The sequence below is a fragment of the Musca vetustissima genome, unplaced genomic scaffold (assembly GCF_032173495.1).
Source record: "Musca vetustissima isolate MV318-11 ecotype Yass unplaced genomic scaffold, APGP_CSIRO_Mvet_v1 utg51661, whole genome shotgun sequence".
NCBI lineage: Eukaryota > Metazoa > Arthropoda > Insecta > Diptera > Muscidae > Musca > Musca vetustissima.
In genome coordinates this window covers 63,795-86,736 of record NW_026872654.1, presented here as the reverse complement: position 1 = coordinate 86,736, position 22,942 = coordinate 63,795, and the positions used below count along the sequence as shown (strand labels likewise).

The 22,942-nt window shown below is 36.3% G+C and overlaps 2 protein-coding genes across 2 annotated transcripts; both read right to left on the bottom strand.

The window, feature by feature from the left end:
• Positions 1–1,729: 1,729 nt before the first annotated feature.
• LOC133337037 (transmembrane 9 superfamily member 2) lies at positions 1,730–13,059 on the bottom strand. The gene is made up of 5 exons (XM_061545337.1): positions 12,886–13,059; positions 8,143–8,337; positions 2,563–3,551; positions 2,344–2,503; positions 1,730–2,263 (listed from the first exon to the last, which is right to left on the bottom strand). Exons 1-5 carry the CDS (start codon positions 13,057–13,059, stop codon positions 1,760–1,762), a joined length of 2,022 nt encoding a protein of 673 aa, XP_061401321.1. The 3' UTR covers positions 1,730–1,759.
• Positions 13,060–19,818: 6,759 nt separating this feature from the next.
• On the bottom strand, positions 19,819–20,623 carry LOC133337376 (aquaporin AQPAn.G-like). The gene has a single exon (XM_061545609.1). It carries the CDS (start codon positions 20,620–20,622, stop codon positions 19,819–19,821), a length of 804 nt encoding a protein of 267 aa, XP_061401593.1. The 5' UTR covers position 20,623.
• Between the last annotated feature and the right edge of the window lie 2,319 nt (positions 20,624–22,942).

Sequence of the window (22,942 nt, the reverse complement as noted above, 5' to 3'; positions counted from 1 at the left end):
TTCGTGCAAATTAAAAGATTCCCAGAGATTTTGGTGCACCAAATACCTAAAATCGGGCGAAACTATATATGGGAGCTATATCTAAATCTGAACCGATTTTCACGAAACTTAGAACACATCATTATGCACGCAATTCACTACGCTATGCCAAATTTCGGGCATATCGAAATATATTTAACTTAAATCAGACGAAAATATATATGGGAGCTATATCTAAATCTGAACCGATATTCACAAAACTTAAACTTAATTCAGTGCGCTATACCAAATTTCGTGCAAATCGAAAGGTATATAAGGACTTTGGTGCACCACTTACATTAATTCGGATGAAAATATATATGGGAGCTATATCCAAATCTGAACCGATTTTCTTGAATTTCAATAGGGTTCGTCCTTGGGCCAAAGAAGTGAGCTGTGCCAAATGTCATCCAAATCGGATCATAAATTCGACTTGTACTTTGTTTACAATTTAACATTTACAGACGGACGGACATGCATAAATCGACTCAGAAAGTGATTCTATGCATATTCTCAAAAGGAGCCAAGGGTCTATCTCTATTATTTTTGCCTGTTACAAACATATGCACAAAGACATAATAGCCTGTACCAAAGTGTGTTGAAGGGTATAAAAATGGTTCACGCAGAAGGGGAAAGCGAAGGAAGGTCACAAGCCAGCTCGACGAATTATTTGCTGATTTTAAGCGCTCGCCTCTTGTCATCCGTTGTTATATCAGCACCACAGAAACATACTGCTACATTTTCTCCATATCTTAAATTAAAATTGGCTTTATAGTCTATACATTTGTTTTTTTTTTTTTTGTGTTTTATTTATTAAATATAGTTTAAATATTTTAAACTAATTTTTATTAATTTTATATGAAATTATTCTTTATTACTATTATTTTTTGTTTATTTTCTCGTTTTGTTTTTTATTACAAAAAGAAATGGCAATAACATTATATTATCATTGTCTTCTCTACATTATTATTTGTATTATTAATTGTTATTATTAAATATGAGGAATTTAGAATATGGACAAAATAGTACAAAATTAATTAAACGAAAAACAAAATCAAACATGAACGAAGAAATACTTTGTGCAAGAAAAGCATAATCGGGAAAACGCTACGAAGGAAAATATATAAATTCGGAAATAAAAAAAGAAGTAGAATGTCTGAAAGGAATATCTAGTCTCCTTTGTAAAGTCAATTAGACCTCTATGTATTTTTATTATGCACATTATTTTTATGGGAATTTGTATGAAGAGGAAATGTTTTAATACATTTTATTTGTTGGTTTGTTTTTACGGATAAATTTATTGCGCGTTTCAATCAAAAGATATGTGTAAATAGTGACGGCTACACACTGATTTCAAAAGACACAAATCAAAAAAAAAAAAAAAAACTGGCCACATATTTCATAAGTATGCTACCGGCACTGTACTGTAGTGCCTTCCACTTTTCATCATTCATTTACCGATCGAATACGAAAATAAACGAACAGAATACACAGAGACACATATCTTTACGTTAATTCTATATATTGAAATAAATCACAACTTAAATATAATTCTTTTTTCTTTCTTTTGTTATCATTTTTTATGATGTCAAGAATCCTCTCGGGCCAAACAACAGTACGACACTTACGAGGAGTCACAACACACTTTATAATAATAATAAAAAAAGTTATAATAATAGCTTAAAAAGCTATATAAATCGTAATAAAAATAAAGCCATTTTAAATGTCTACGTATCCGGTTTTAATCGACTTTTACAACACTGTAAATTTTGCGTATGAACCAGAAACAGGCAAAGAACCCAATTGAACCGGTCAGCAGGAAAAATAGGAATACCATAATTGCCGTATAGCCAAAGTATAAGAATGTTGAGGGGGCGTCCTTAATCGACAGCTTTGTCACGAAATAATGACAGCAATAAATGAAGAGATACACTGCCGTGAAGCCAGACGTTAAGAAGGAACGCCACCACCAGTGATAATCTTCTGCACACAAATGGAAATAGCACAATAGAATTGTGGTCTCCGAACAGGTGATGACCAAAATGACAAAGACCAAAAATAGGAAACCGAACATATAGTACATTTGGTTAGACCAAATCGAAGAGAGTATGAAGAAGAGTTGAATGAAAATACAGCCAAAGGGTAAGACACCGCCCATAATGATGCCGGGAATCGGTTGAGTATAAATCGATTGATCGGGTATTTGACGAGGTATTTGATTTGTGCGTACGGGATGTTCCAGAGACTGAAAGAGAGATAGAGAGAGAGAGATAAACAAAAATGATTTCTCAATAAAAATAAACAATTCAATAATTTCCAACTCACCCTCTTACGGAATCCAAAGTAGGCACCCACAAATGTGAGGGGCACGGAGACACCAAACCACAAGGCCAACAAGGCAATCAATGTACTAAATGGTACAGCTCCTGAAGAGCCTTCTCCCCACAAAACGAGATTCATTACAAAGAAAAGGCCAAAAACAATGCTGCAAAAGGAAACAACAATTAATAAACAAAAAATCAATTCCCATTCCACCCCACTTACCCTGGACACAACATTGATGTCAATATGACATTACTCTTCCACTTGATGCCACCGAAACTCTTATATATACGTGCCGAAACATAACCAGCCGGGGTGCCCAATGCCACAAACAATACCATCGAACAAGTCATCAATGCACCACGATTGGCGGGCGACAAGAAACCCAAACAGGCAAATGCCAATGTAATCAATGTCATACAGAAAACCTGAATACCCGAACCCAAAAACACCGACAACAGCATACCCTTTCTCGGTGGACGAAATACATCACCATGTACCAATTTCCAACCAAATTCTTCCTGAGCATCTTCACCACTTTCCATTTGATTGTAACGGGCAATATCTTTGTGCAAGGTGCGCAACATAATCATGGCCACCATACCCGATAAGAATAACACAATAACCAACGAATTCAAAATCGAAAACCATTGAATATTTGTGTGAGGCATTGATTCCAAAATATAATCCCATCTTGATGACCATTTGACATTATCGTTGCGGGTAAACTCAACACTGTAAGTATAGATTATGGACAATTTTTCACCAGCAGCCAATGGACTACCCTTAATGGCCAATGGATCTGTATTGTCACAATTCAAATTCTTCAGATCAACATGATTAATGGAACGTGGTGTTACTTTAACGGAAATAATACGACCACCATTAGCACGGAAACCAACACCCCATTCTTCGGTTTGGCCACTGTGATAGGTTATCTTCAAATCGACATGATTGAAGGGATAATAATAGCCACGTCTATTGTAGTTGGGATTTATCAAACAGCCAGCATCACTTTCACCGCGCACCAAACAACCCATTGGGAAACCGGTACTGCAATATTGTTTATTATTCTCCAATGGATAACACCATGTCACTGGCATATTATCAACAATCCAATGATGTTGATAATTCAAGCTTATGCCCTTCTTAAGGACCATCATACGTCGATCGCTATCCGAATCACCACCAACATAGGTTTTTGTACAGACCTGTAAAGAAAATGAGGAGTTTGACATTAAAATATTAGAATAAAGAAATGGGGGACCAATATATGCACGAATTTAGTCCGGTAAACATGGATCAGAATGGGTACACAATAATAAATACACAAACGTTGTAGACCTGTTCCAAAGGCAAGACCTTTATAGAAGTCTATATAATCACAGAAAACCTTAGCAACCTTAGGAATGTCAAGTCATTCGATATTCTCCTAGCTTGATGAATATACTAAAGAGAGGACTCTACAACCTGTCCCAATGTTGTAATCAAAAAATTCAGATGAATTTATTAAGACAATTCTTCAAATAATATCAAGAAATCTGTTATCGTTTTACCTCTCATTGTCTGATTTTGGAGGGTAAATAGACAACTTGGCGATTGAATAAGCATACTATTCGTGTAAGAAAGAACTATACATTATCATTTTCTCGTTAGCTAGGATGCTACTTACTACTTAGCAGACAGAATGTTTGTTCCATAAGCCGAGCTTAAAAAAGATTTCCAGGCGCGTCGGTCTTGTTCCGAGATGTTGTCTTCCACTTGATCTGTCCATCTAATTCGTACCTTTCCCTTCCGCGTGAACCAGAATCAGATGGTTAACGTTTATATGCATTTTGAGCTGGTGCCTCCTCATCCATTCTCACAACATGCCCTAGCCAACATAGTCGCTGCAGCTCGATAAGTCTGACTTTGTCTATGTCTGAGAATAGATGGTACAGCTCATGGCTCATTCGACGGCGATATTCACCGTCGACGTAAATCGGCGCGTAGATCTTTCGGAGAATTTTTCTCTCAACACACTTTACACTGCTTCAGTTCCATACAACAGCACGGGTAGTATCAGCGTCTTGTAGAGTGTGAGTTTGGTCTGACGAGAGGTGGCCTTGTTCCTCAATTTCTTACTCAGGCCATAGTAGCATCTGTTGGCCAACACTATTCTTCTAGTGATTTCAAAGCTGATGTGAGAGGTATATATAAAAGTTCCACTGTTGGCCCGAGTCTACTTGACGTCTTGTGCGTTGATAGCATCAGCTTGTTCTTCTCGCCATTTAATGTCATCGGCGTAGGCGAGTAACATATGATGTTTGGTGTACAGAATAGCATTTTTTTATGTATCACCTTTTCGAGCAGAAGGTTAAAAACGACACACGACAGACTGTCACCTTGTCTGAATCCTCGTTCGGTATTAAATGCCTCCTTGTGTCAGATAAATTTATCCTGCATTGCCGTATTAATTTTGCAGGAATGCCAAACGCTGATATGACTTTAAAAACCTCTGAACAGATAGGACTGTCGAATGTGGATTTATAGTCGACGAATAGGTGAAATGTGTCGATATGTTTCTTGTGGGTCTTTTCCAGGATTTAGCGCAGTGTGAAATTGGAATTGCCAGGCCTTAAGCCGCATTGGTATTGTCCAATAATGTCATTGACCGTTGGCTTCATCCGTTCACACAGCACGATGAGAATGAGAATGCGATGGGAATGAGACTAATTCCTCTAAAATTGGCACATATCGTCTGACCTCCTTTTTTGTATTGTACTAATTAGCTGCTGCATGCTCCTCACCAGCATATGACCACCGGTCTTGAATAGTTTGGCATCGGTAATCCATCGGCACCTGCTGCTTTATTGTTCTTCAGCCGATTACTTCCTACTCTGGCCTCATCCTCTTCTTGGCTAGGTGGTATACAATCTATACCGTCATCTTTTTTGGTTCTGGGGTACCTCCTTCACCGCGACTATTTGATACCAGAAGCTTTTAACACTAGATTGTCGAAGGCGGTCATTTTGACAGTTTTTCAATTCAAGTACAAAAAAAACTGTGCATATAATGACGCTTTTTTAAATTTGGTGACTTTTTACAACATAGAATTACGTTTATTATAAAAAAGTCACCAAATTAAAAAAAAAAACTTTGTCAATTTATACACAGTTGTTTTTGTACTTGAAATTGAAAAATGGTCAAAATGACCGCATTCGGCAATCTCGTGTTCAAAATGCTCCTTCCAGATCCTCAACACATCTGTCACCAGGTTTTCTTCTTCGTCTCTAAGGGAGATGTACCTGCGCCATAGCCTTGGGTTTGGTGTTTTACTCGTTGGTACAATTTTCGTACTTCCTGCTGACTCCAGTACATCTCGATTTGCTCACGCTCACATTTTTCTTTCTTCTTCTTTTTTTTTTTTTTTTTTTTGAAAATACGTTTCTATTCTTTCCTTTTCTCCAGATAATTCCACATTACGTGTTGTTGCTGTCTGCAGGGTTGCCCTATCCGATGCGTTTTTCAACTCTGTAGCATTAAGACACTCCGGATCGTACCATGGGTTTTTGATGTTGTTGTTGTTGTAGCAGCCCTATTGCTTTTACACAATGGGCTGAGGTGACAGACGTTGGCCGAGTAAGACTCGGGTCGTTTCGGATCGCAGACCCCTCTGTCGTGGAAACGATGGGTTTCTTGATGGTGGTTTTTGGTAACCAAGTGTTTATTTTGCTGTAGTTTGTAGGGAGTGGGAAATTCTTTACCATTGTGCTTCAATATTATTATCGGGACAAGGAGTGCTTTCGTCAAGTAGGTGGGTAAGTTAAGTGGAGTAGGCTTCTGCTATCTGTTGTGTTTGCAGCCTTTCGACGTCGAGTTTCCGTGTTACATTAGATCGCACCTTTGTTGCTACATTAAGACGAGTGTGAACCTTGGCTGCAACAAGGTAATGGTCCGAATTTATATTCGCTTCTCATATCGAACGATCGTCTAAAACACTGGACGGAATGCCTTCCGTCTATCACAACATGATCGATTTGATTTCTCATTGTTTGATCGGGAGAAATCCAGGTGTCCTTGTATATATCGAGATGCTTGAATCTGGTGCTGCTAACCACCATGTTTTTTGCAGCTGCGAAGTCAATCAACCTCATACCGTTGTCGGATGTTTCTTCAAGGAGGCTGAATTTTCCGACGGTGGGACCAAAAGTATTTTCCGTTCCTTTTTTTAAGTGACTATTTGTAATCTTTCGAGTCGAGCTTAATGATCTAAGTTTTGCAATGAAGAACCTACGTACCCACCATTATGCGACGCGTTTCGCCAATTGTTAAGCGGATAATCAGTCATATTGGGCTATGTGGCTTTACAAAGTACGTATGTTGATAACTTGTATTTATTCCGCCCTGATGCGAAACTTTCATATGGGAATTAAATTCAACTTTGTCAAAGTTCGACATTTGTCTTCATTCTAGGAATAGATAATTAACTAGATAATTAATCCACACACCTACAATTGCTTCCATGGTATAAATATGTTTTTACGCAACCGTTTTGGAAGTATGTTGATGGCTCAGTATGTTAAGTGATCTGGCAACATTTGTGCTGCTCCGAGGACCGAAGTTCGAGCCATAGCTGTGCTCAACTGAATTAATTTTTGTTATTTGAATTTTGCCTTGTAAGGTCAGTGATCATTTGAAAGTAATTTTTTAATTTTTTCCGATTTTTTCCTAGCAGAATTTTAATGCCATTGCCAGGGCAGCAGGGTCATATGCAGTTTCGCTCGTAAAAAATGTCTTTGGTCAGTTCATATTTGTCTTCGGTCAGAGCATGGGCGCAAATGAGACTGATGTAGAAGAATTTCGCTTTTATACGGATTATAGCAATTCGCTAATCTACTGGAGTGAATCTGGACACAAGGTATTTTATTCTTCTATTTACCTAAATCCACAGCCGAATTCATATCTCGTTTTATGGCAGCTATAATACGTGGCGTAATCATATGATTTACTTACGCCAATTCCTTTCCATCGCATTTCCTGTAAGGCAATTATATCAGTTTTGTACTTCTTGAGTACATCCTCCAAAGCGAAAACTGTTTTGTACAACGTGCGCACATTCAAAGTGCAGATCGTGCTCCTTTATAGGTTTGCGTTGGTCGTCAACATCAGGGGGTTTGGTTGCCTTTTTCTAGTAGGAGGGGTTTTCCGAGTATGGGAAACTAACCCGACGCCTCAACCCATTTTTTTATAGTTCTTATGGGTGAATCAGGTGACACCGCGGTGTGGTCAGTGTCCACATTTGAGATGAATGTGGGACCAAGATTTTGCAATGTTGAAGCCAATCGGAGCCGTTTATTGGTATCTATCATACCCTACGCCATGGTGTCAATTATTAATTCGAGGAAATTCATTGAATTCTATACGAATATATTATATTACTCTATATAATATTCCTTTGATATACCTATATACCCAACCTCTACTATATTTAATTACATTAAAAAAAATAATTGTCGTTTTCTTTGTAAAACACATATACAAAAAAACTGCTAAGAAAACATTGTATGTTTACACAAGTGCTATACACAATATAATTATATACATGAAACTACTCTCCTCCCCCTCCTTCGAAATCCCTCAGTAATTTTAAAAGTAAAGGAAAATTAATGTATCACCAATTTTAGTGCTCCAACAACTTCAATATTCTATATCAAATATATGTTCACGTGTTATAACACGTTTCCATAAAAAAATACAACATTGATTAGATGGTTATCATCAAACAATCAAAATAGATATAAAATGTTGAAATGTACTTACCGCCTTACATTTGATGTCTTCAAGGAAATTGATTTTATATGGGCCGGGACGTATACGTTCACCAAATACAACTTGGCCCAAATTCTCGACTGGCGAATTGTTTTCATTGCCAATACAAAAATCAAAATGATGATATTCATAGGGGATAACAGATTCTTCGGTGTTCAAGCGATTAACATAGAGGGTAACATTAGACTGCAACAAAAAAAAGAAGAAGGAAAATACAAAAACAATACAATTAAAATTTGTTTATAAATATTTCAAATAAAGAAACAAGATCAATCTATATTAAAATAAACAAAGGGAAAAAATTATCTATATTTTATAGAAGATTGAAGAAGTATATATATATATTACACTATATCTGCGAAAAAGAATGACAATTGATGATTTTTTAATTTCTATAGGAAAGTTCTCCACAATTTTGTTTAAGTCTCCCACAACATGGCAATAGTGATATTATTATTTCTTTGCCCAGAAACAAAAGTGCGTCCACTTAATAAACAAAAATTATAATACAAATTGTAATTTTATTAAATGCTAACAACGCCATAACATTTGCCTTGCGAAGACATAAAGCGGCGGGTCAACTTTACTATCAAAAGCATATTCCAAAACCAAGGTAGGTAGGTAACTCAGAAGATTAAAAGGGTCAGAAACTTAAATTTTATAACAAATATGTTCATTGTCAACAAGTTTATTGTGCATTCAAAAAATTGTTAAATGCTTTAGAAACGAGAATATAATCAGTAATATGAATATGTGAGAACATAAATTGAGAAGTACAAATTCGACTAGTGTTTAAAATGAAAGCACATTAGTTTTTGAAGGACAGATGGGCGGACTTTTGTAAATTGTTTGAGAATTTTTTCTTAATCAAAGATATTTACTTAATGGGGTCTACAACGCATTTGTATTGGTAAAATACTTTCTCGCCTTTGATCAGTAAGGACAGATGTAATTAAAGGGAGATTACGTGATTAGTTAGTAATTATTAGCTAGAATAATTAGTTAAATGATTTTATATAGGGGGAGGGGGGCACCTTTGAACAGCGCTCTTAAAATCTCGGTTTAAAATTTTTCCGACCCGCAACCACATTTTTGTATATGGCAATCTTGTTCTCTATCTGCTAGCTTTTTCAGTTGTCGACAAATTGTGCATGGGTGACCATGTTTTCGCAGTGCAATTGTAAACTTTTAATCTCTTGGTTGTAAGGGCGCAGGAAGAATTCGTTGATCGTTTTCTTTCGATAAACAATTTGTTTTGCATTCCAGCAATCATTTCAAACATAACTAATGTATTTTCTTTCATATATATTTTCTACAAAACAATTATTATAAATTTCCGTAAAATGCCACAGGTGGGACACCTTTGAATATGCGCGATAAACTCCAGTAAAAAACGGAGTTTTTAACTTTTGGTTTCGATTTCTCAAAATTTCAAATGGGCTAATAAGATTACGAAATTGACTGTATTTTTCACCATATTAATTTTTGTTTTTAAGTCATTTTATATTTTAAAAGATTTTGATTTGAATTTTTTAATTTTCGAAACTTTTTGTATATATTTTTTAATAAATAAATGCATTTCTGATATGTATGGATAAAATACATACATATTTGAACATAAACACTGTAAAAAACCATGTCGTTCCAAAATGCCTGACTTCATGCTTTGACTTCGTCCATTAAAACAGTAATAAAATATATTTATCAAGCTTAAAGTATGTCATATGTATATTATTTTAAAGGTTACATATGTACCTATTAGTTAAAATTTATAAGAAACCAAAAATTACAAAATAAAAAATGTTATAAGCCTTGAATGAAAAAGGTGTTCAAAGGTGCCCCCCTCTCTCCCCTACCATCCTTTCATACATAAAAATACCCATTTTTTATTTTGTTTGGAAAACATTTTTCTTTACGGGCATATCTCAGAAAATTTTGAAATGAACCAAAATCGTAATTGTTGTCTGTTTTTATACCCTTCACCACACTGTGGTACAGGGTATTATGTCTTTGTGCATATGTTTGTAACAGGCAAAAGGAATCGAGATAGAGATGCGTATGCATATGAGTATATACATAGTCGGTTTATATCCGTCAGTCTGTTGATGTTAAATTGTAAACAAAGTACAGGTCGCATTTAAAATCCGATTTGGATGAAATTTGGTATAGGTCACTTATTTGGCCCAAGAACGAACCCTATTGAAATTGGTGAAAAGCTATTCAGATTTCGATATAGCTTAAATATGTATATATTTTCCTTCGATTTTTTGTAAATGGTACACCAACGTCATTATATATCGTTCGATTTTTACGAAATTTTGCATAGTGTACTGAATTATGTCTAGAATGGCTTGTGTTAAGTTTCGAGAAAATCGGATCAAATTTAAATATAGCTCGCATATATATTTTCGTCCAATTTAATGTAAATGGTGCATTCGACAGCCCAATCCGCTCAGAGGCTTTTAAAGCCATGTCTGCGTTTGGCATTCCTGTAAAATTAATACGGCTATACAGGATAACTATAAATAGCACAAGATCAGCAGTCAAAGTCGGAAATAACCTATCTGAGCCCTTTAAAAAACGAACGAGGATTCAGACATGGTGACAGTTTGTCATGTGATATTTTTAACATACTGCTGGAAAAATGTGATACGACACGCAAAGGTGAACAGAAATGGCATTCTGTACACCAAACAACACATGCTACTCGCCTACGCCGATGACATCGACATATTGGGTCGAACATTGCAAGCGGTAACAGCCACCTTTGAACAAATTGAGAAGGAGTCTGCCAAAGTGGGTCTGGCAGTAAATGGCGAGAAGACCACGCTCAAGATGCGCGAGACGTTCAGTTGACTCGAACCAACTGTGGAACTTGAGAACTACATCTTCGAGGTAGTCAAATTTTATATACCTCGATAGCGCCATAAATAAAACTAATAACCTCAGTTTTGAAATTCGGAGAAGGATAGTGATGGCCAACAGATGCTACTATGGTTTGAGCAAACAACTCAAAAGCAAGGCCACATCCCGGCAGAGGTGGCCTTGCTGATATATGGATCTGAAGCATGGGTACTTGCGCAAGCAGGTGAGGCAGCTCTTGGAGTGTTTGAGAGAAAAATTCTCCGAAAGATCTGCGATCTGCGTTGACGGTGAATATCGCCGTCGAATGAACCATGAGTTGTAACAGCTATTCTCGGACATCGACATTGTTAGACGTATTGAACTGCAGCGATTACGTTGGCTAGGTCATGTTGTGAGAATGGATGAAGATGTCCCAGCCCAGAGGGCATATAAAAGCTGATGATTCACGCAGAAGGGGAAGGCCAAGAATGCGACGGAAAGATCAAGTCGAAGACAACATTGCCGAAAATGGTCTTTCAAATTGGAAAAACTGCGCAAAAGACCAACGCGCCAGGAAATATTTTCTAATTCGGCTTATGGAACGAAAGATCTATCACAACCCAGCTAAGTATGTACGTAATTAGGAACAAAGAAACTAATTTGTATTAAAATTAGGTAATTATGGTCAATATTGGAGTGTAGTTTGACTAGCTCTTCTGACTATGCTGCTATCTGTGAAAAGAAAATAATATGTTTAAATAATTAACACGTTCGCTAACAAAGTAGTGGGTGTAAGCTAGTGTCCCCTAAAAAAAGATCCCGCCAGTTTTTTGATTTAAGTCACACTTTCCATACCCATTCACTGTAGTATAACTCCACGGCGGATGAGCTGTCGACTTGCCGAACTATCTTCTTTTATTTTCTCTCCTTACAACGTCTTTAGGGTTATCACAATGGGTCATAGGTCTTCGAATAGAGTTATAAAATATGATTATTTTTGTTATTCCCCAGTGTTCTTAATAATTTGACTATTATTGAAAGGCTGAATAAACAAACCCCTCTACTATTAACTATTGTAAAGAGTAGTGATATGGAGTTTCAAAAACAGTAAAGAAAAAAAAAATACAGTTTTTGTACTCCGCTTCTGTCGTTTTTTTTTCTAAAATTTAAGTTTCATCTAATTATATGTTCCATTCAGTTAATAGTGTACATATATTATCGTATAGATCGGGCAGGTGTGGGAGATTTTGTCCACAGGAAAAAATCTATATAACAGCCTTAAGAATTTTGGAAGCCGATATCTAAGAAAGCATTAAATTGATATTTAATGATTTGATATTAAAAAGCCGTGGGAAAGTCAGGGGTATCAACGAAACTTTGGAGACCCATATCTCAGAAAATAAGGATTTCTGCACACAGGAATAAATGTTTGAAATATTTCAAAACAATCTGCAATCGGGCTATAAACTAAACTTTTTCCAATATATGACCAATTACAAATGAGTTATCACACTATAAGATTAGAAAGGATTAAAAAAAACAATTCAATAAATATTGTTTCTTAACGTTATTCCAAAGAACCTAAAATTTTATCTCTTTTTTTTTTTTGTTTTTTCTTTTTGTTCTCTTTATAAACCAAGAACAAAATCCCATAACAACAAATGAAACTTATCTATGATAAAATACTGAAAAAAAATTAAATTAAAAAACTATGTCGCAAACTAATTGAGTAGTTTGTTGGTGTCAAGATAAGAAGAATTCATAAATTAAAGAGAACGAAAAAAATGCGGAAATTTCTTATCATTAGAAGTGGTAGTAGACGCTTTTTGTTTTTGAAATCAAATCGGCAAACACAAAATCCACATCACTGAGTCATTTCTATTAACTTACCTTGCAATTACTGGATGCATCAGACTTCATGCAATAGTTTACGGGTGCTAGACCCGGCAAATAAAATTGATGACTGACTGTGACAAACTGCAACAACAATACCAAGCACAGGGTATATTTGGCTGTGCGATGATGGCGATGTTTTTGCCAGCTATTTTGCTGGCTGGTCAACATTTTGTCTGTTCTTAGATCTAGTCGAAGTTATTTAGATATAAATTTTGCCACTACTAACGAATATCTCCTTTCCACCCCAAACACCACCGAGGAAATGACGTTTACGTTTATGCCTTCCGCACCTTAACTCAAGTGTTTTCTTCTCTGTATTCCAAAGTAGATAATTATGAAGACGATGTTGTTGTTGTTCGTCTTCTTGAGTGACGGTGATGAGTGGACACCGACAAACGAGAATCAGTCAATTTGTTGTATTTAAACAAATACGCTTTTTATGTTGTTCTGTTTTTGTATTCCTTTTCAGCTACAATTTGGGGCCTACGTAGACAAAACATGTGTGTAATGTTAAGGGAATGAAATATTTCTGTTTTGTAAAGCAATAATTATATTCTACGACAATCTTCAACAAAAAAAACACCAACCACCACACACACACACAAAGCAGCATAAAATATTAATTGCAAAATTCAACGATTTTTGTCATTACTTGCAAAGGAAATTTTATTAAAATATATAGCAATTTAGCGAAATATCCGTTTCTTTATTCGTCGTCGTTAAAAAAAATTACCTTTTTTCCTAACTTCTTATTTTTTCTATATTTCAGAAACGTCACCGTGGCATAATGTTGCCAGATTGTTCGTGTCGTGTAGAGGGATGGCCGACAACTGCATGACTTTTATCAGACATGCACGATGAATAAATCGAATGCCGAGATGGGTTTATGCTATGTTTACATTGAAAGTGTTTTATGTAAATAAAAATATGTTCGTTATTTTAATTATTATTATTATTTACACCAAATAAAATAGGTTCGTTCCCGTACCTTTTGATAGTAAAGCTAGTAAAAGAGCGAACTATCAAAAATTACTCTCACATACAAGATTTGCGCAAAAAGTAAAGGAACGAAAAATAGTTAAAACATGAAGAAATGTCAAAATCAAAAATTTCATTTGTTAAGGACGAAAAAAAGACTACAGAAACCTAATGCACACAAAAAGTTAAACGGCGTCCATTGCGTGATTTTGATAATATAAATATTGTTTATGTATTTTATTTGTATAATTTAGAGGAAAGCCTTATCGAATATTTGGAAGTGGAGTTTCCGAGCCCGGAAAGGCTTACATGGCTGGACGCTCCCATAATGTTAATGCTATTGAAATTGGTATATATTATGCGAACTAGAACAACAAGATATGGAACAAGTCAAGTTTAGGGGCTCGATTCGGATCATTTTGAAATGATTACCGTAAGTAGCCCTCCTTGCACGGATTACAGTGATATACATTTCATATGGGAAAATGTATACTTCCCGAGATATTGGTCTTGATATTTCGGAACATATTTTGTTTAAAGAACCCTTTTTCTATTGCCACCAAGGCAATATGGGTATCATTAAAAGGTTATACCGCGTATTTTTTAGAGAACTTAAGAATAAGACATTCACATATGGACAGGCTTATACATGGCTACGCAATATATTCTTCTTCTAGTTATATAACACAAACTATAACCTTTAAAATGATACGGCTAATTAAAACAACATACTCTCCGAACTTTCAAGGCCCATATCTCGGGAAGTATCACTGTAAATAGTTCACCGAGGACTACTTACTGTAAAAATGTCAAAGCGATCCAAGTGGAGCCCCTAAACTTGTCTTAAGCCCAAGATATTTTGGTACGATTGACCAACCGAAGTCTTCATTCTATAGTATCTTCATCTGAATCTTCTGCCAGACATTCATCTTCATTGAAAAGAGAATAAAAAAACTGTTTGTCCATTTTTTTTTTTTTTTTGAACTTTTCCGCTAAGCTTCCCTCATCGAGAGAGAGGGAGTGGTTGGCGATCCTCTGGATTCAAAATGTAAGCGGCGCCAGGTTGTATTCACAGCTGTTCCTCAATCACTTCAATTTGCTTCGATCTTTCCAAAATAGGACTCCAAAATTACTGCTTGATCGCCCGTAAGGAAAATAAAAAATAGATAAAACGATAGTACTTTTGGTACTTTAGTACGAAAAATAAAGTAGTTGATATACAAAATAAACATTAACTCACGATAACCTGGTTGAGCGGTAGCTTCTTTGTAGGAGCAAAGTTTATCGCTGATTACATAAAAGTGGTGTTCAAATCGATAGGGCACTAACCCAAAATTGGCTATGAGTATCAATCCGAATGTTCTATGTTGAGATCCAGTAGTGCCTAAAAGGAGTGTTAGGTGCGAGGGGATGATGGGACAAAAAAGTGGAGTGGGATTCAAGAGCAGTGTTTATTTATAAAATGGAAAAAGAAAGAAAAAAGGAATAGAAAAAGAAATAAAAAAACAGACTTAATATTAATATCACAGTATATATCACATTGTGAAGGATTTATGGAATCACAGTTGAATTTTTGTTTCTTTAATAAATTTTAGGAGGAGGTTATAGAGGACAGGATCCTTAGATTGTAGGATAGGAATCAGTCCATGATGTTGGGAGAAGAGGAGGGGATATTTCAATCTCACATTATCAAATTTCATACATTCGAATATACAGTGCTGAGCACTTTCAGGTGCATGACATACCAGACAAAGGCTTGATTCAACAGCTCCTATCCGGTGCAAATATACTTTATCATAAGCATGACCCACGAGTAACCTGTTTAAAAGTTTTGTGTCACCCGGGCCAAAGTTCATATTTTTATACCATGGTTGTTCAAAGATAGAGTTGGTAAACTGATAAAAATAACGGCCTTTTGACTGCGAACAGGAGTTAAATTCATCATTCCAGTCAGCCTTGATTCTGTTTTCAATTCTCGCAAGAGCTTCCTTAGGCGTTAGGCTCCATTCTAGGGGAGCACCTACATCCGCCGCCTGCTTCGCCAGCCAATCAACCTCTTCGTTTATTTTTATGCCTCTGTGACCTGGAATCCATACCACATGACATTTCTCAATAAATGATGCCTTTAAAATGTTGTGGCACTCAGCCACCAGATAATTATACGTATCTTCCGATTCTAGTGACTTACACGTAGCTAGACTATCTGTGAAGATCACACATTTCTCACATCCATCCTCAGCCGCAATTTCAAGAGCTTTTTTAACCGCGAAAAGCTCACCAAACGTGGAAGAGGACTTGAAATCCAGTTTAAATAGGTATTTATGATCCAGCGAAACATTGAACACACCACAGCCTGTGGTTGATTCATTTACCGAGGCATCTGTTGCAAAAATAAAAAACTTATTACTCTTGTAGTAAGAGAGTTCACGATTGAAAATAGACCATATAATTTCATCAGAGATGTTGTTTTTGTTAGATGGCAGGAGATTATATCTTACCGTCAAAGACTGCTGACGGGAGAATGAGCATCTTTTAATTTTTTGAAAAATGTCCGAAAATTCGTGATAAACAGCGCTGTAGCTAGATTTTACTAGAGGGTTGTTCGCTACAATATCATATAGCTTACTGTTGCTCCAAATGATTTTGACAATTTCTTTGGCAGTGAGGAGCTTAGCCCTATATTTAGGAGGCAGTTCACCAGCCAGAGCATAAATCACATGAGTGGGAGACGATTTTGCCACACCCAGGGATCTTCTTATCATTTCATTCTGTAGCCGCTCAAAGCCTTTGTTTATATATGCCGGCGCGTTCGCCATTGTCGTTCTTCCATATTCAATTTTTGACCTAACGAGCGCTTTGTACACATTCAGCGATACCTTTGGATGCAACCCACCTTTGATCGCTGTTAAGCATTTTAACAATCTGGTTCTACTTTTTGCCGCTTCATTTATATGTAAATAGTGATCTTTGACAGCCATCGAATTTGAAATAATTCTTCCCAGAAATTTTAGTTTCTTAACTTACTGAATTCCACAACCATTTATATTCAGCATAATTTGTTTAGTGCTGTTTTTTGCAAAGTAAATAGAATTAGACTTATCTGGGTTAAAAGATAGATTAATATCTCCGCATTTCCTATAAAATTCACTCGCTTTCCTTTGTAGATGTGCAAGCGCGACGTCAAAGTCCTTGTCAAATACCATGATTAGGAAATCATCAGCATATTGAAAAATCTGCGTTCTGCTATCCTCGACACCGTGTAATGTTGCAGTGTATATATTGAACTGTCCATTTTTAAATTTCTTATTTGTTTTTTTTTTTTTTTTATGTGTGTGCGTCTGTGCGTGTATCCCTTTTGTTGAAGCCCTAACTTTCATATGCTTTATTTCGGACTCTATATCTCTGGCAATCAAATGTCAAATTCATAATTTACTACCTTTACTATTTCGTGCTAGGCCAAATTGGTCTTGCAAAATTTAACTTCAATTTTTCCTACTTTTCGGCGTAAGGTACTATATTGCAGGTTTGGGAACACAGCTAATATTGAATTCTCTTTAAATAAGTTTCAATAAATTAAACAAAATATAATTTCTAAAGCTGAAAATTGCTCTCAAGATTTAACTAGAGTTATTATATCTTATATTTATAAGTTTTAGAGGCAGGGAACATCCAAATATTTATAAATATAAATTATGTGGCAATTTTTGCCACTGTACACTTGACATGCGTACATTTCGAAGAAAGATATTTTCATTTAAATTTTGAAAACTGAATGTTACCAAAGGCAAAATTATGAAAAAATTGGAAACATATGACTGTATTAATTTTGAATTTTCACGAGTTTCAACCGACTAGCAAATGAGCATACATACATGGTTTGTTCCCGTAATGCAAGAATCTAAAATTGTTTACTACGTGGGGTACACGAAGTTTCATCATTGTGTGAAACCAGTAGGACTGCTACATGTTTGACTAATCAGGCGGAGTTTATTACATGTGGTTTAAGCAGAATTATCTCATCTGGTGTCCCGTACCCCTGGTGTCTCACGCTCATAAACTCAAGCTTCCTTGTTACATTAATTCGATTTTTAAGTCCGGAAGTATGAATTTTGCATAAATACTAGGTATTACGTGATAATAGAGACAATCATTTCTCTTTTACTCAATCAGCCTTATTTTGGATATTCGCTAGGGAGATATTTCGCATGTAAACAAATCGCTTTCACATTCTGGCCTTGTTCTGAATGAATAGGGAGACGAAAAAAATGCGAGATGCGGATTCGAGTTTTCGTAATGGTAGTTAAAATAGATTCGTGTTGCCATGTTGTAATTTAAGTTGTAATGTGTTTTGCCCCCTCCCCAAAAAAAAAAAAAAATTGTTACTTTTTTATTGCTGTTTAAACTTTATAACAATACAACTGTGAAATATCAAGAATCAGTTGTATAAATCCTTTTAATTAAAAGAAACTAAATTAAAGTTTGAAAATATGGCGACCTACAATATGGCGTGTGAAAAAGCTGTTTATTGTTTTGATGCAATTTGGTGCAACAACTACAATAAATTACAAATAAAAGAACATTTTTTATGATGACAAAAACACACAACAGTTTATTAGTTCACTACATAATTGTGTGCCTTTTTATTTAATTTCGATATTTTATCTCCTCAAATTCTTAAAGTGGACAGTTATGTTATGATTTGCTCCTACTCCTTTATTTCTTCCTTCAAATCATGCACACGATAATTTTGAAAAATAAAAAAATATTTTTTGTAGCTTTATTTTTGTTCTTTCATAGTTTTTATTAAAGTTTTTTTTCTTGAGACACAGAGAGACAGGTCCTCACCCAAAATGTCTGTATTTCGCCTCCAAAATGCATCAAACTCGACTTAAATATTCCATATTACCTTTATACATTCCTTGGCAATATTTGATTCAGCATGCATCGTTTTCAAAATGTCATTTCCAATGACATTTTATTTGTTGTTTTCCAGATAAAAATTAGCTTACCATCATTTATAATATTCTAAATCGTCATAAAATAAGTAATGTGTAAATATTTTTCATAAAAATATTTATTACTTATGTTTTTGTAGTCAGCTCCCTTTGAATTTATTAGCGAAAAATTTCGCACAAAATTTCATCTCATTCTCCTACTTCCTGTAATCCAGAATACCTAATTTGTCCCCAAAACAGATTTTTTCGCTTTCGAACTTCATTTAGAATAAGGCGAAAGCGATAATGCGATAAAATTCACAGGAAAATGTTGTTCAGAATAAGTTCAAGGGGAAGAGTGAGTAAATTCACGTGGAATTGACATCCAGAATAAGGCTGTATATGACAACACGAATATTTTTTTCAACCACAATTTTCGAAAATTCGAATCCGCATCTCGCATATTTTCTTCTTCCTATTCATTCAGAGTAAGGCGAGATGTGAAAGCGAAAAATTTTACACAAGCGAGATCTCTCCCTAGAGAATATCCAGAATAAGGATGTTAGTGTCTGTACCCCGATGGCTCATTCAGTATGGAGAATATCCAGAATAAGGATGGTAGTGTCTGTACCCCGATGGCTCATTCAGTATGGATTTTCATACAATCTATACAATTTTTTAGATGATATAAGAAGCCAGAATATGGACCTGTATTGTTTCTTCATTTGCTACATGCAAAAATATTCAAATGCTCCTCAATCGGGCCCATGCTCTAAAAAATAGGCTTAATGGAATATATCTGTTAATTTCCTTAATAATTTCAACACTGCTAATATATAAATAGCAAATAATTACAAGTATAATAAAATATTAATAAACAATATCATTTTTTATTTACAAAATTTAAAAAAAAATATTAATACATGCATCAAAAAATAACAAAATAAATATAAACAAACGATCTTTCATTATAAATGAATGCAACAAAATATATACAGAAAAACAATTAGGCGATTTATGCAAAATCTCTAGAAATTTCCAATTTCTTCATTTCACGTTCATAGGCATGAATACGATACTTATCCGAAGCTTCAATGGGTTTTGGTGGGACGGTGGGCTTCTCCAAAATCTGTGAATAAATCATGCATGCAACAATGCCACCCAATATGGGTCCGGCCCAATATACCCAATGTGACTGCCAATTATCTGTGGCAAAAGCTGTACCAAATGCCCGTGCAGGATTCATACCAGTTCCGGTATAACGTATCGTACCCAGATGACCAAGTGTTACCGCCATACCAATACTAAAGGGTGCAATAAATTTATTATCCGGTTTAGCTGCATCGCATGCTCCAAACACGGTTAGAACCAGCAGCAGACCAAGTATAAATTCAATACCTAGACCCTGAAGCTCTGAAATATTTTCCGCCAATGTTGTGTGACCCAAACCATTATGATACGCCTCGTCTAGCAGATTTTTAAGTACACATGTACCAGCTGCCGAACCCATACATTGAGCCACAATATACAAAAGCATGCGAATAAGACTTATACGACCAGCCAGGGCCATGGCAACGGATACAGCTGGATTTATATGTCCACCACTGAGATAACCCACTATGGTTATGCCCATGTAAATACTAAAGCCAAATGAGAATGCCTTGAATGTTCCATCCTCCGGCTGGGTACAGGCACCAATGGCAAAGAAATTCAAAATGAAATTTCCCAAGAATTCGGCTAGGATTGATTTCCACAGGAGATGTTCTTTCGATTGTAATTCTTCAAATCCAATAGAATATTTTGGCGCCGGGGTAGACATATTGAAACCCAAAAAATTAAAATGGATGGACAGGTGGACAAACGATAAACACGACTGTGCGGGACGAAGCGAACGAGCTGAACTATTACAAAAACAAAAAATATAACGGTAAACAATTGTGTAAAGCATGTTGCCACATGGTTGGAATTATTGTCAATATTTAAATGTTTTTTTTTGCCATATTGTTTTTGGAGTTATTGGCAACGTAACGTATGTAAAAACATGTACGTTCTAACATGTGTGAAATTGTAACATGTTTACATTACACAAAAATTTCAAGATTTTTTAATTTTTATCGCACAGTCGGAAGAGTAATAAAAAGGAAAAACCGAAGGGGTTTGAGCTTAGATTTGTTAAATCGACCATGGGAGAAATATATTAAGAGTCTCAATATCGTATATAGCAAACATACAATCGCATCCGTTTCTTCTTCATCATCGCATGGGAAATTTATGATTTACATTTGCGTGTATAGCTCACCGTTCAGCTGGTGATGTTCTGCATCCAGGTTCCTCAATATAGCTTTCTCGAAGTAGAACTTTTTTTCGATGTATTTTTTGGGTCCATCCAAAAGTGAACTTTTTTTCTAAAAAACTTATTTTTCGGCGAAATTTGTATGTCTGTCATTTGATAAGATTTTTTATGTTCGCATACAATACAATCTTCTTCGTGAAAATCTAATAGAACGGAAATCGCGGATTTAATTGCACTTGAGGCTTTACTATTTTACCATTTAAATAAATGACCTTATACGGATTTTAAACTTTTGCGAAAACAGTAATTTAAAAACTTCAGTCGAAAAAGAGATGTACCCAATTTATATTAAAAATCCATGGTATAGATTGATGTATAAATTTAGGGTTTACGCCGATATCGGATGCATGTTAGAGGCCTGTCGCCAGTAGCTAAGACACTTGAGGCTTTACTACTCCCTAGCATTCGTGAATGCTACTCAGTTGCTGATCATCAACATTGGTTCCGGAAGCAGCTTAGTACAACAACAGCATTGCACGCCGTTTTCACGCACATAGCGGAAGGACTGAACCAAAACGGGCCGACAGTCATGGTGGCGCTGGACCTATCAAAGGCATTTGATACCATCAGTCACGCCAAGCTGTTTGAGCACGTCAAGAGAACAACCCTTCAGCCAAGTTTGAAACGTTGGATCGTGAACTATATGTGTGGACGCCAGTCGTACGTGGAAATCAGAGACTGGAAGTCGAAGGCCCATAGAGTTAAACAGGGAGTTTCCCCTAGGAGGGGTGATATCTCCGGAACTGTTTAACCTCTACCTCTCTGGAATTCCACGCCCACCGGACGTCATAAAGATCGTAACATATGCAGATGATTGGCGTGATTTATGGCGTCAGGACCTAAAATTGATGATATTTGCGAGAGGTTGAACCACCATCTGGTGGATATTGCAATTGTTCACTAAGTCAACGCCCACACTGTTCACCACATGGACAGCGGAGATGCAGCTATATTTGAATGTGCAAGTCGATGGGTCCACAATTCCGACCACCAATTACCTCAAGGTTCGTCCGCGCATGACACAGCTATTTGCGATAGGATCAGGAGCAGAAACATGGTTTTCAAGTCGCTAGCCGGCAGCACTTGGGGAGCTGTTTGAGAAACCTTGTTAGCGACATACGCAGCAACAGGCCGGTCTAAGGTAAACTATGCGGCGCAAGTGTGGCCCGCTAACGTCAACGCAACGCAGTGGAAAAGTCTTCAATCCTGCCAGAATGCCGCACTGAGGACTGCAATAGGGTGTCTCCTCATGACTCCAATAGACCACTAAACTGAGGAGACGAATATACTTCCTGTGCGTCAACACAACAAGATGTTGTCGATGCAATACCTGCTTGGGTGTTATAGAAGTAGCAATGCATTACCTAATGGATAGCACCCACCACCTGGGAATGTCAGGAAGGATCTTCATTATCTGGAGAGAGAGAGGTCCAAAGGCACGAAAGGGAGCCTCTAGATCAACAGGCTTATCAAGTAGAATTGAATCCTATTCAGACGTATGCAGTTGAGTAAGCAATTCGAGAATATCGTGTGGAAACAATCCTCGGAGATCGCCAGCCTTCGATAGCTGCAGAAGAACAGCAGCCAACTCGACAGATCCGCCTCAGTTCATATTGGGCATGAATTGACGGAGAGGCCGATAATATCTGCCCGGAATGTGATAATGGGCCACATGACACATACACACATATTCAACTGCCCAGCCAAACAAATTCACCTAACCCCATCTTCTCTTTGGACTCAACCGATACAGGTCGCAGCCTTCCTGACCTTGGAGTTAGAAGCA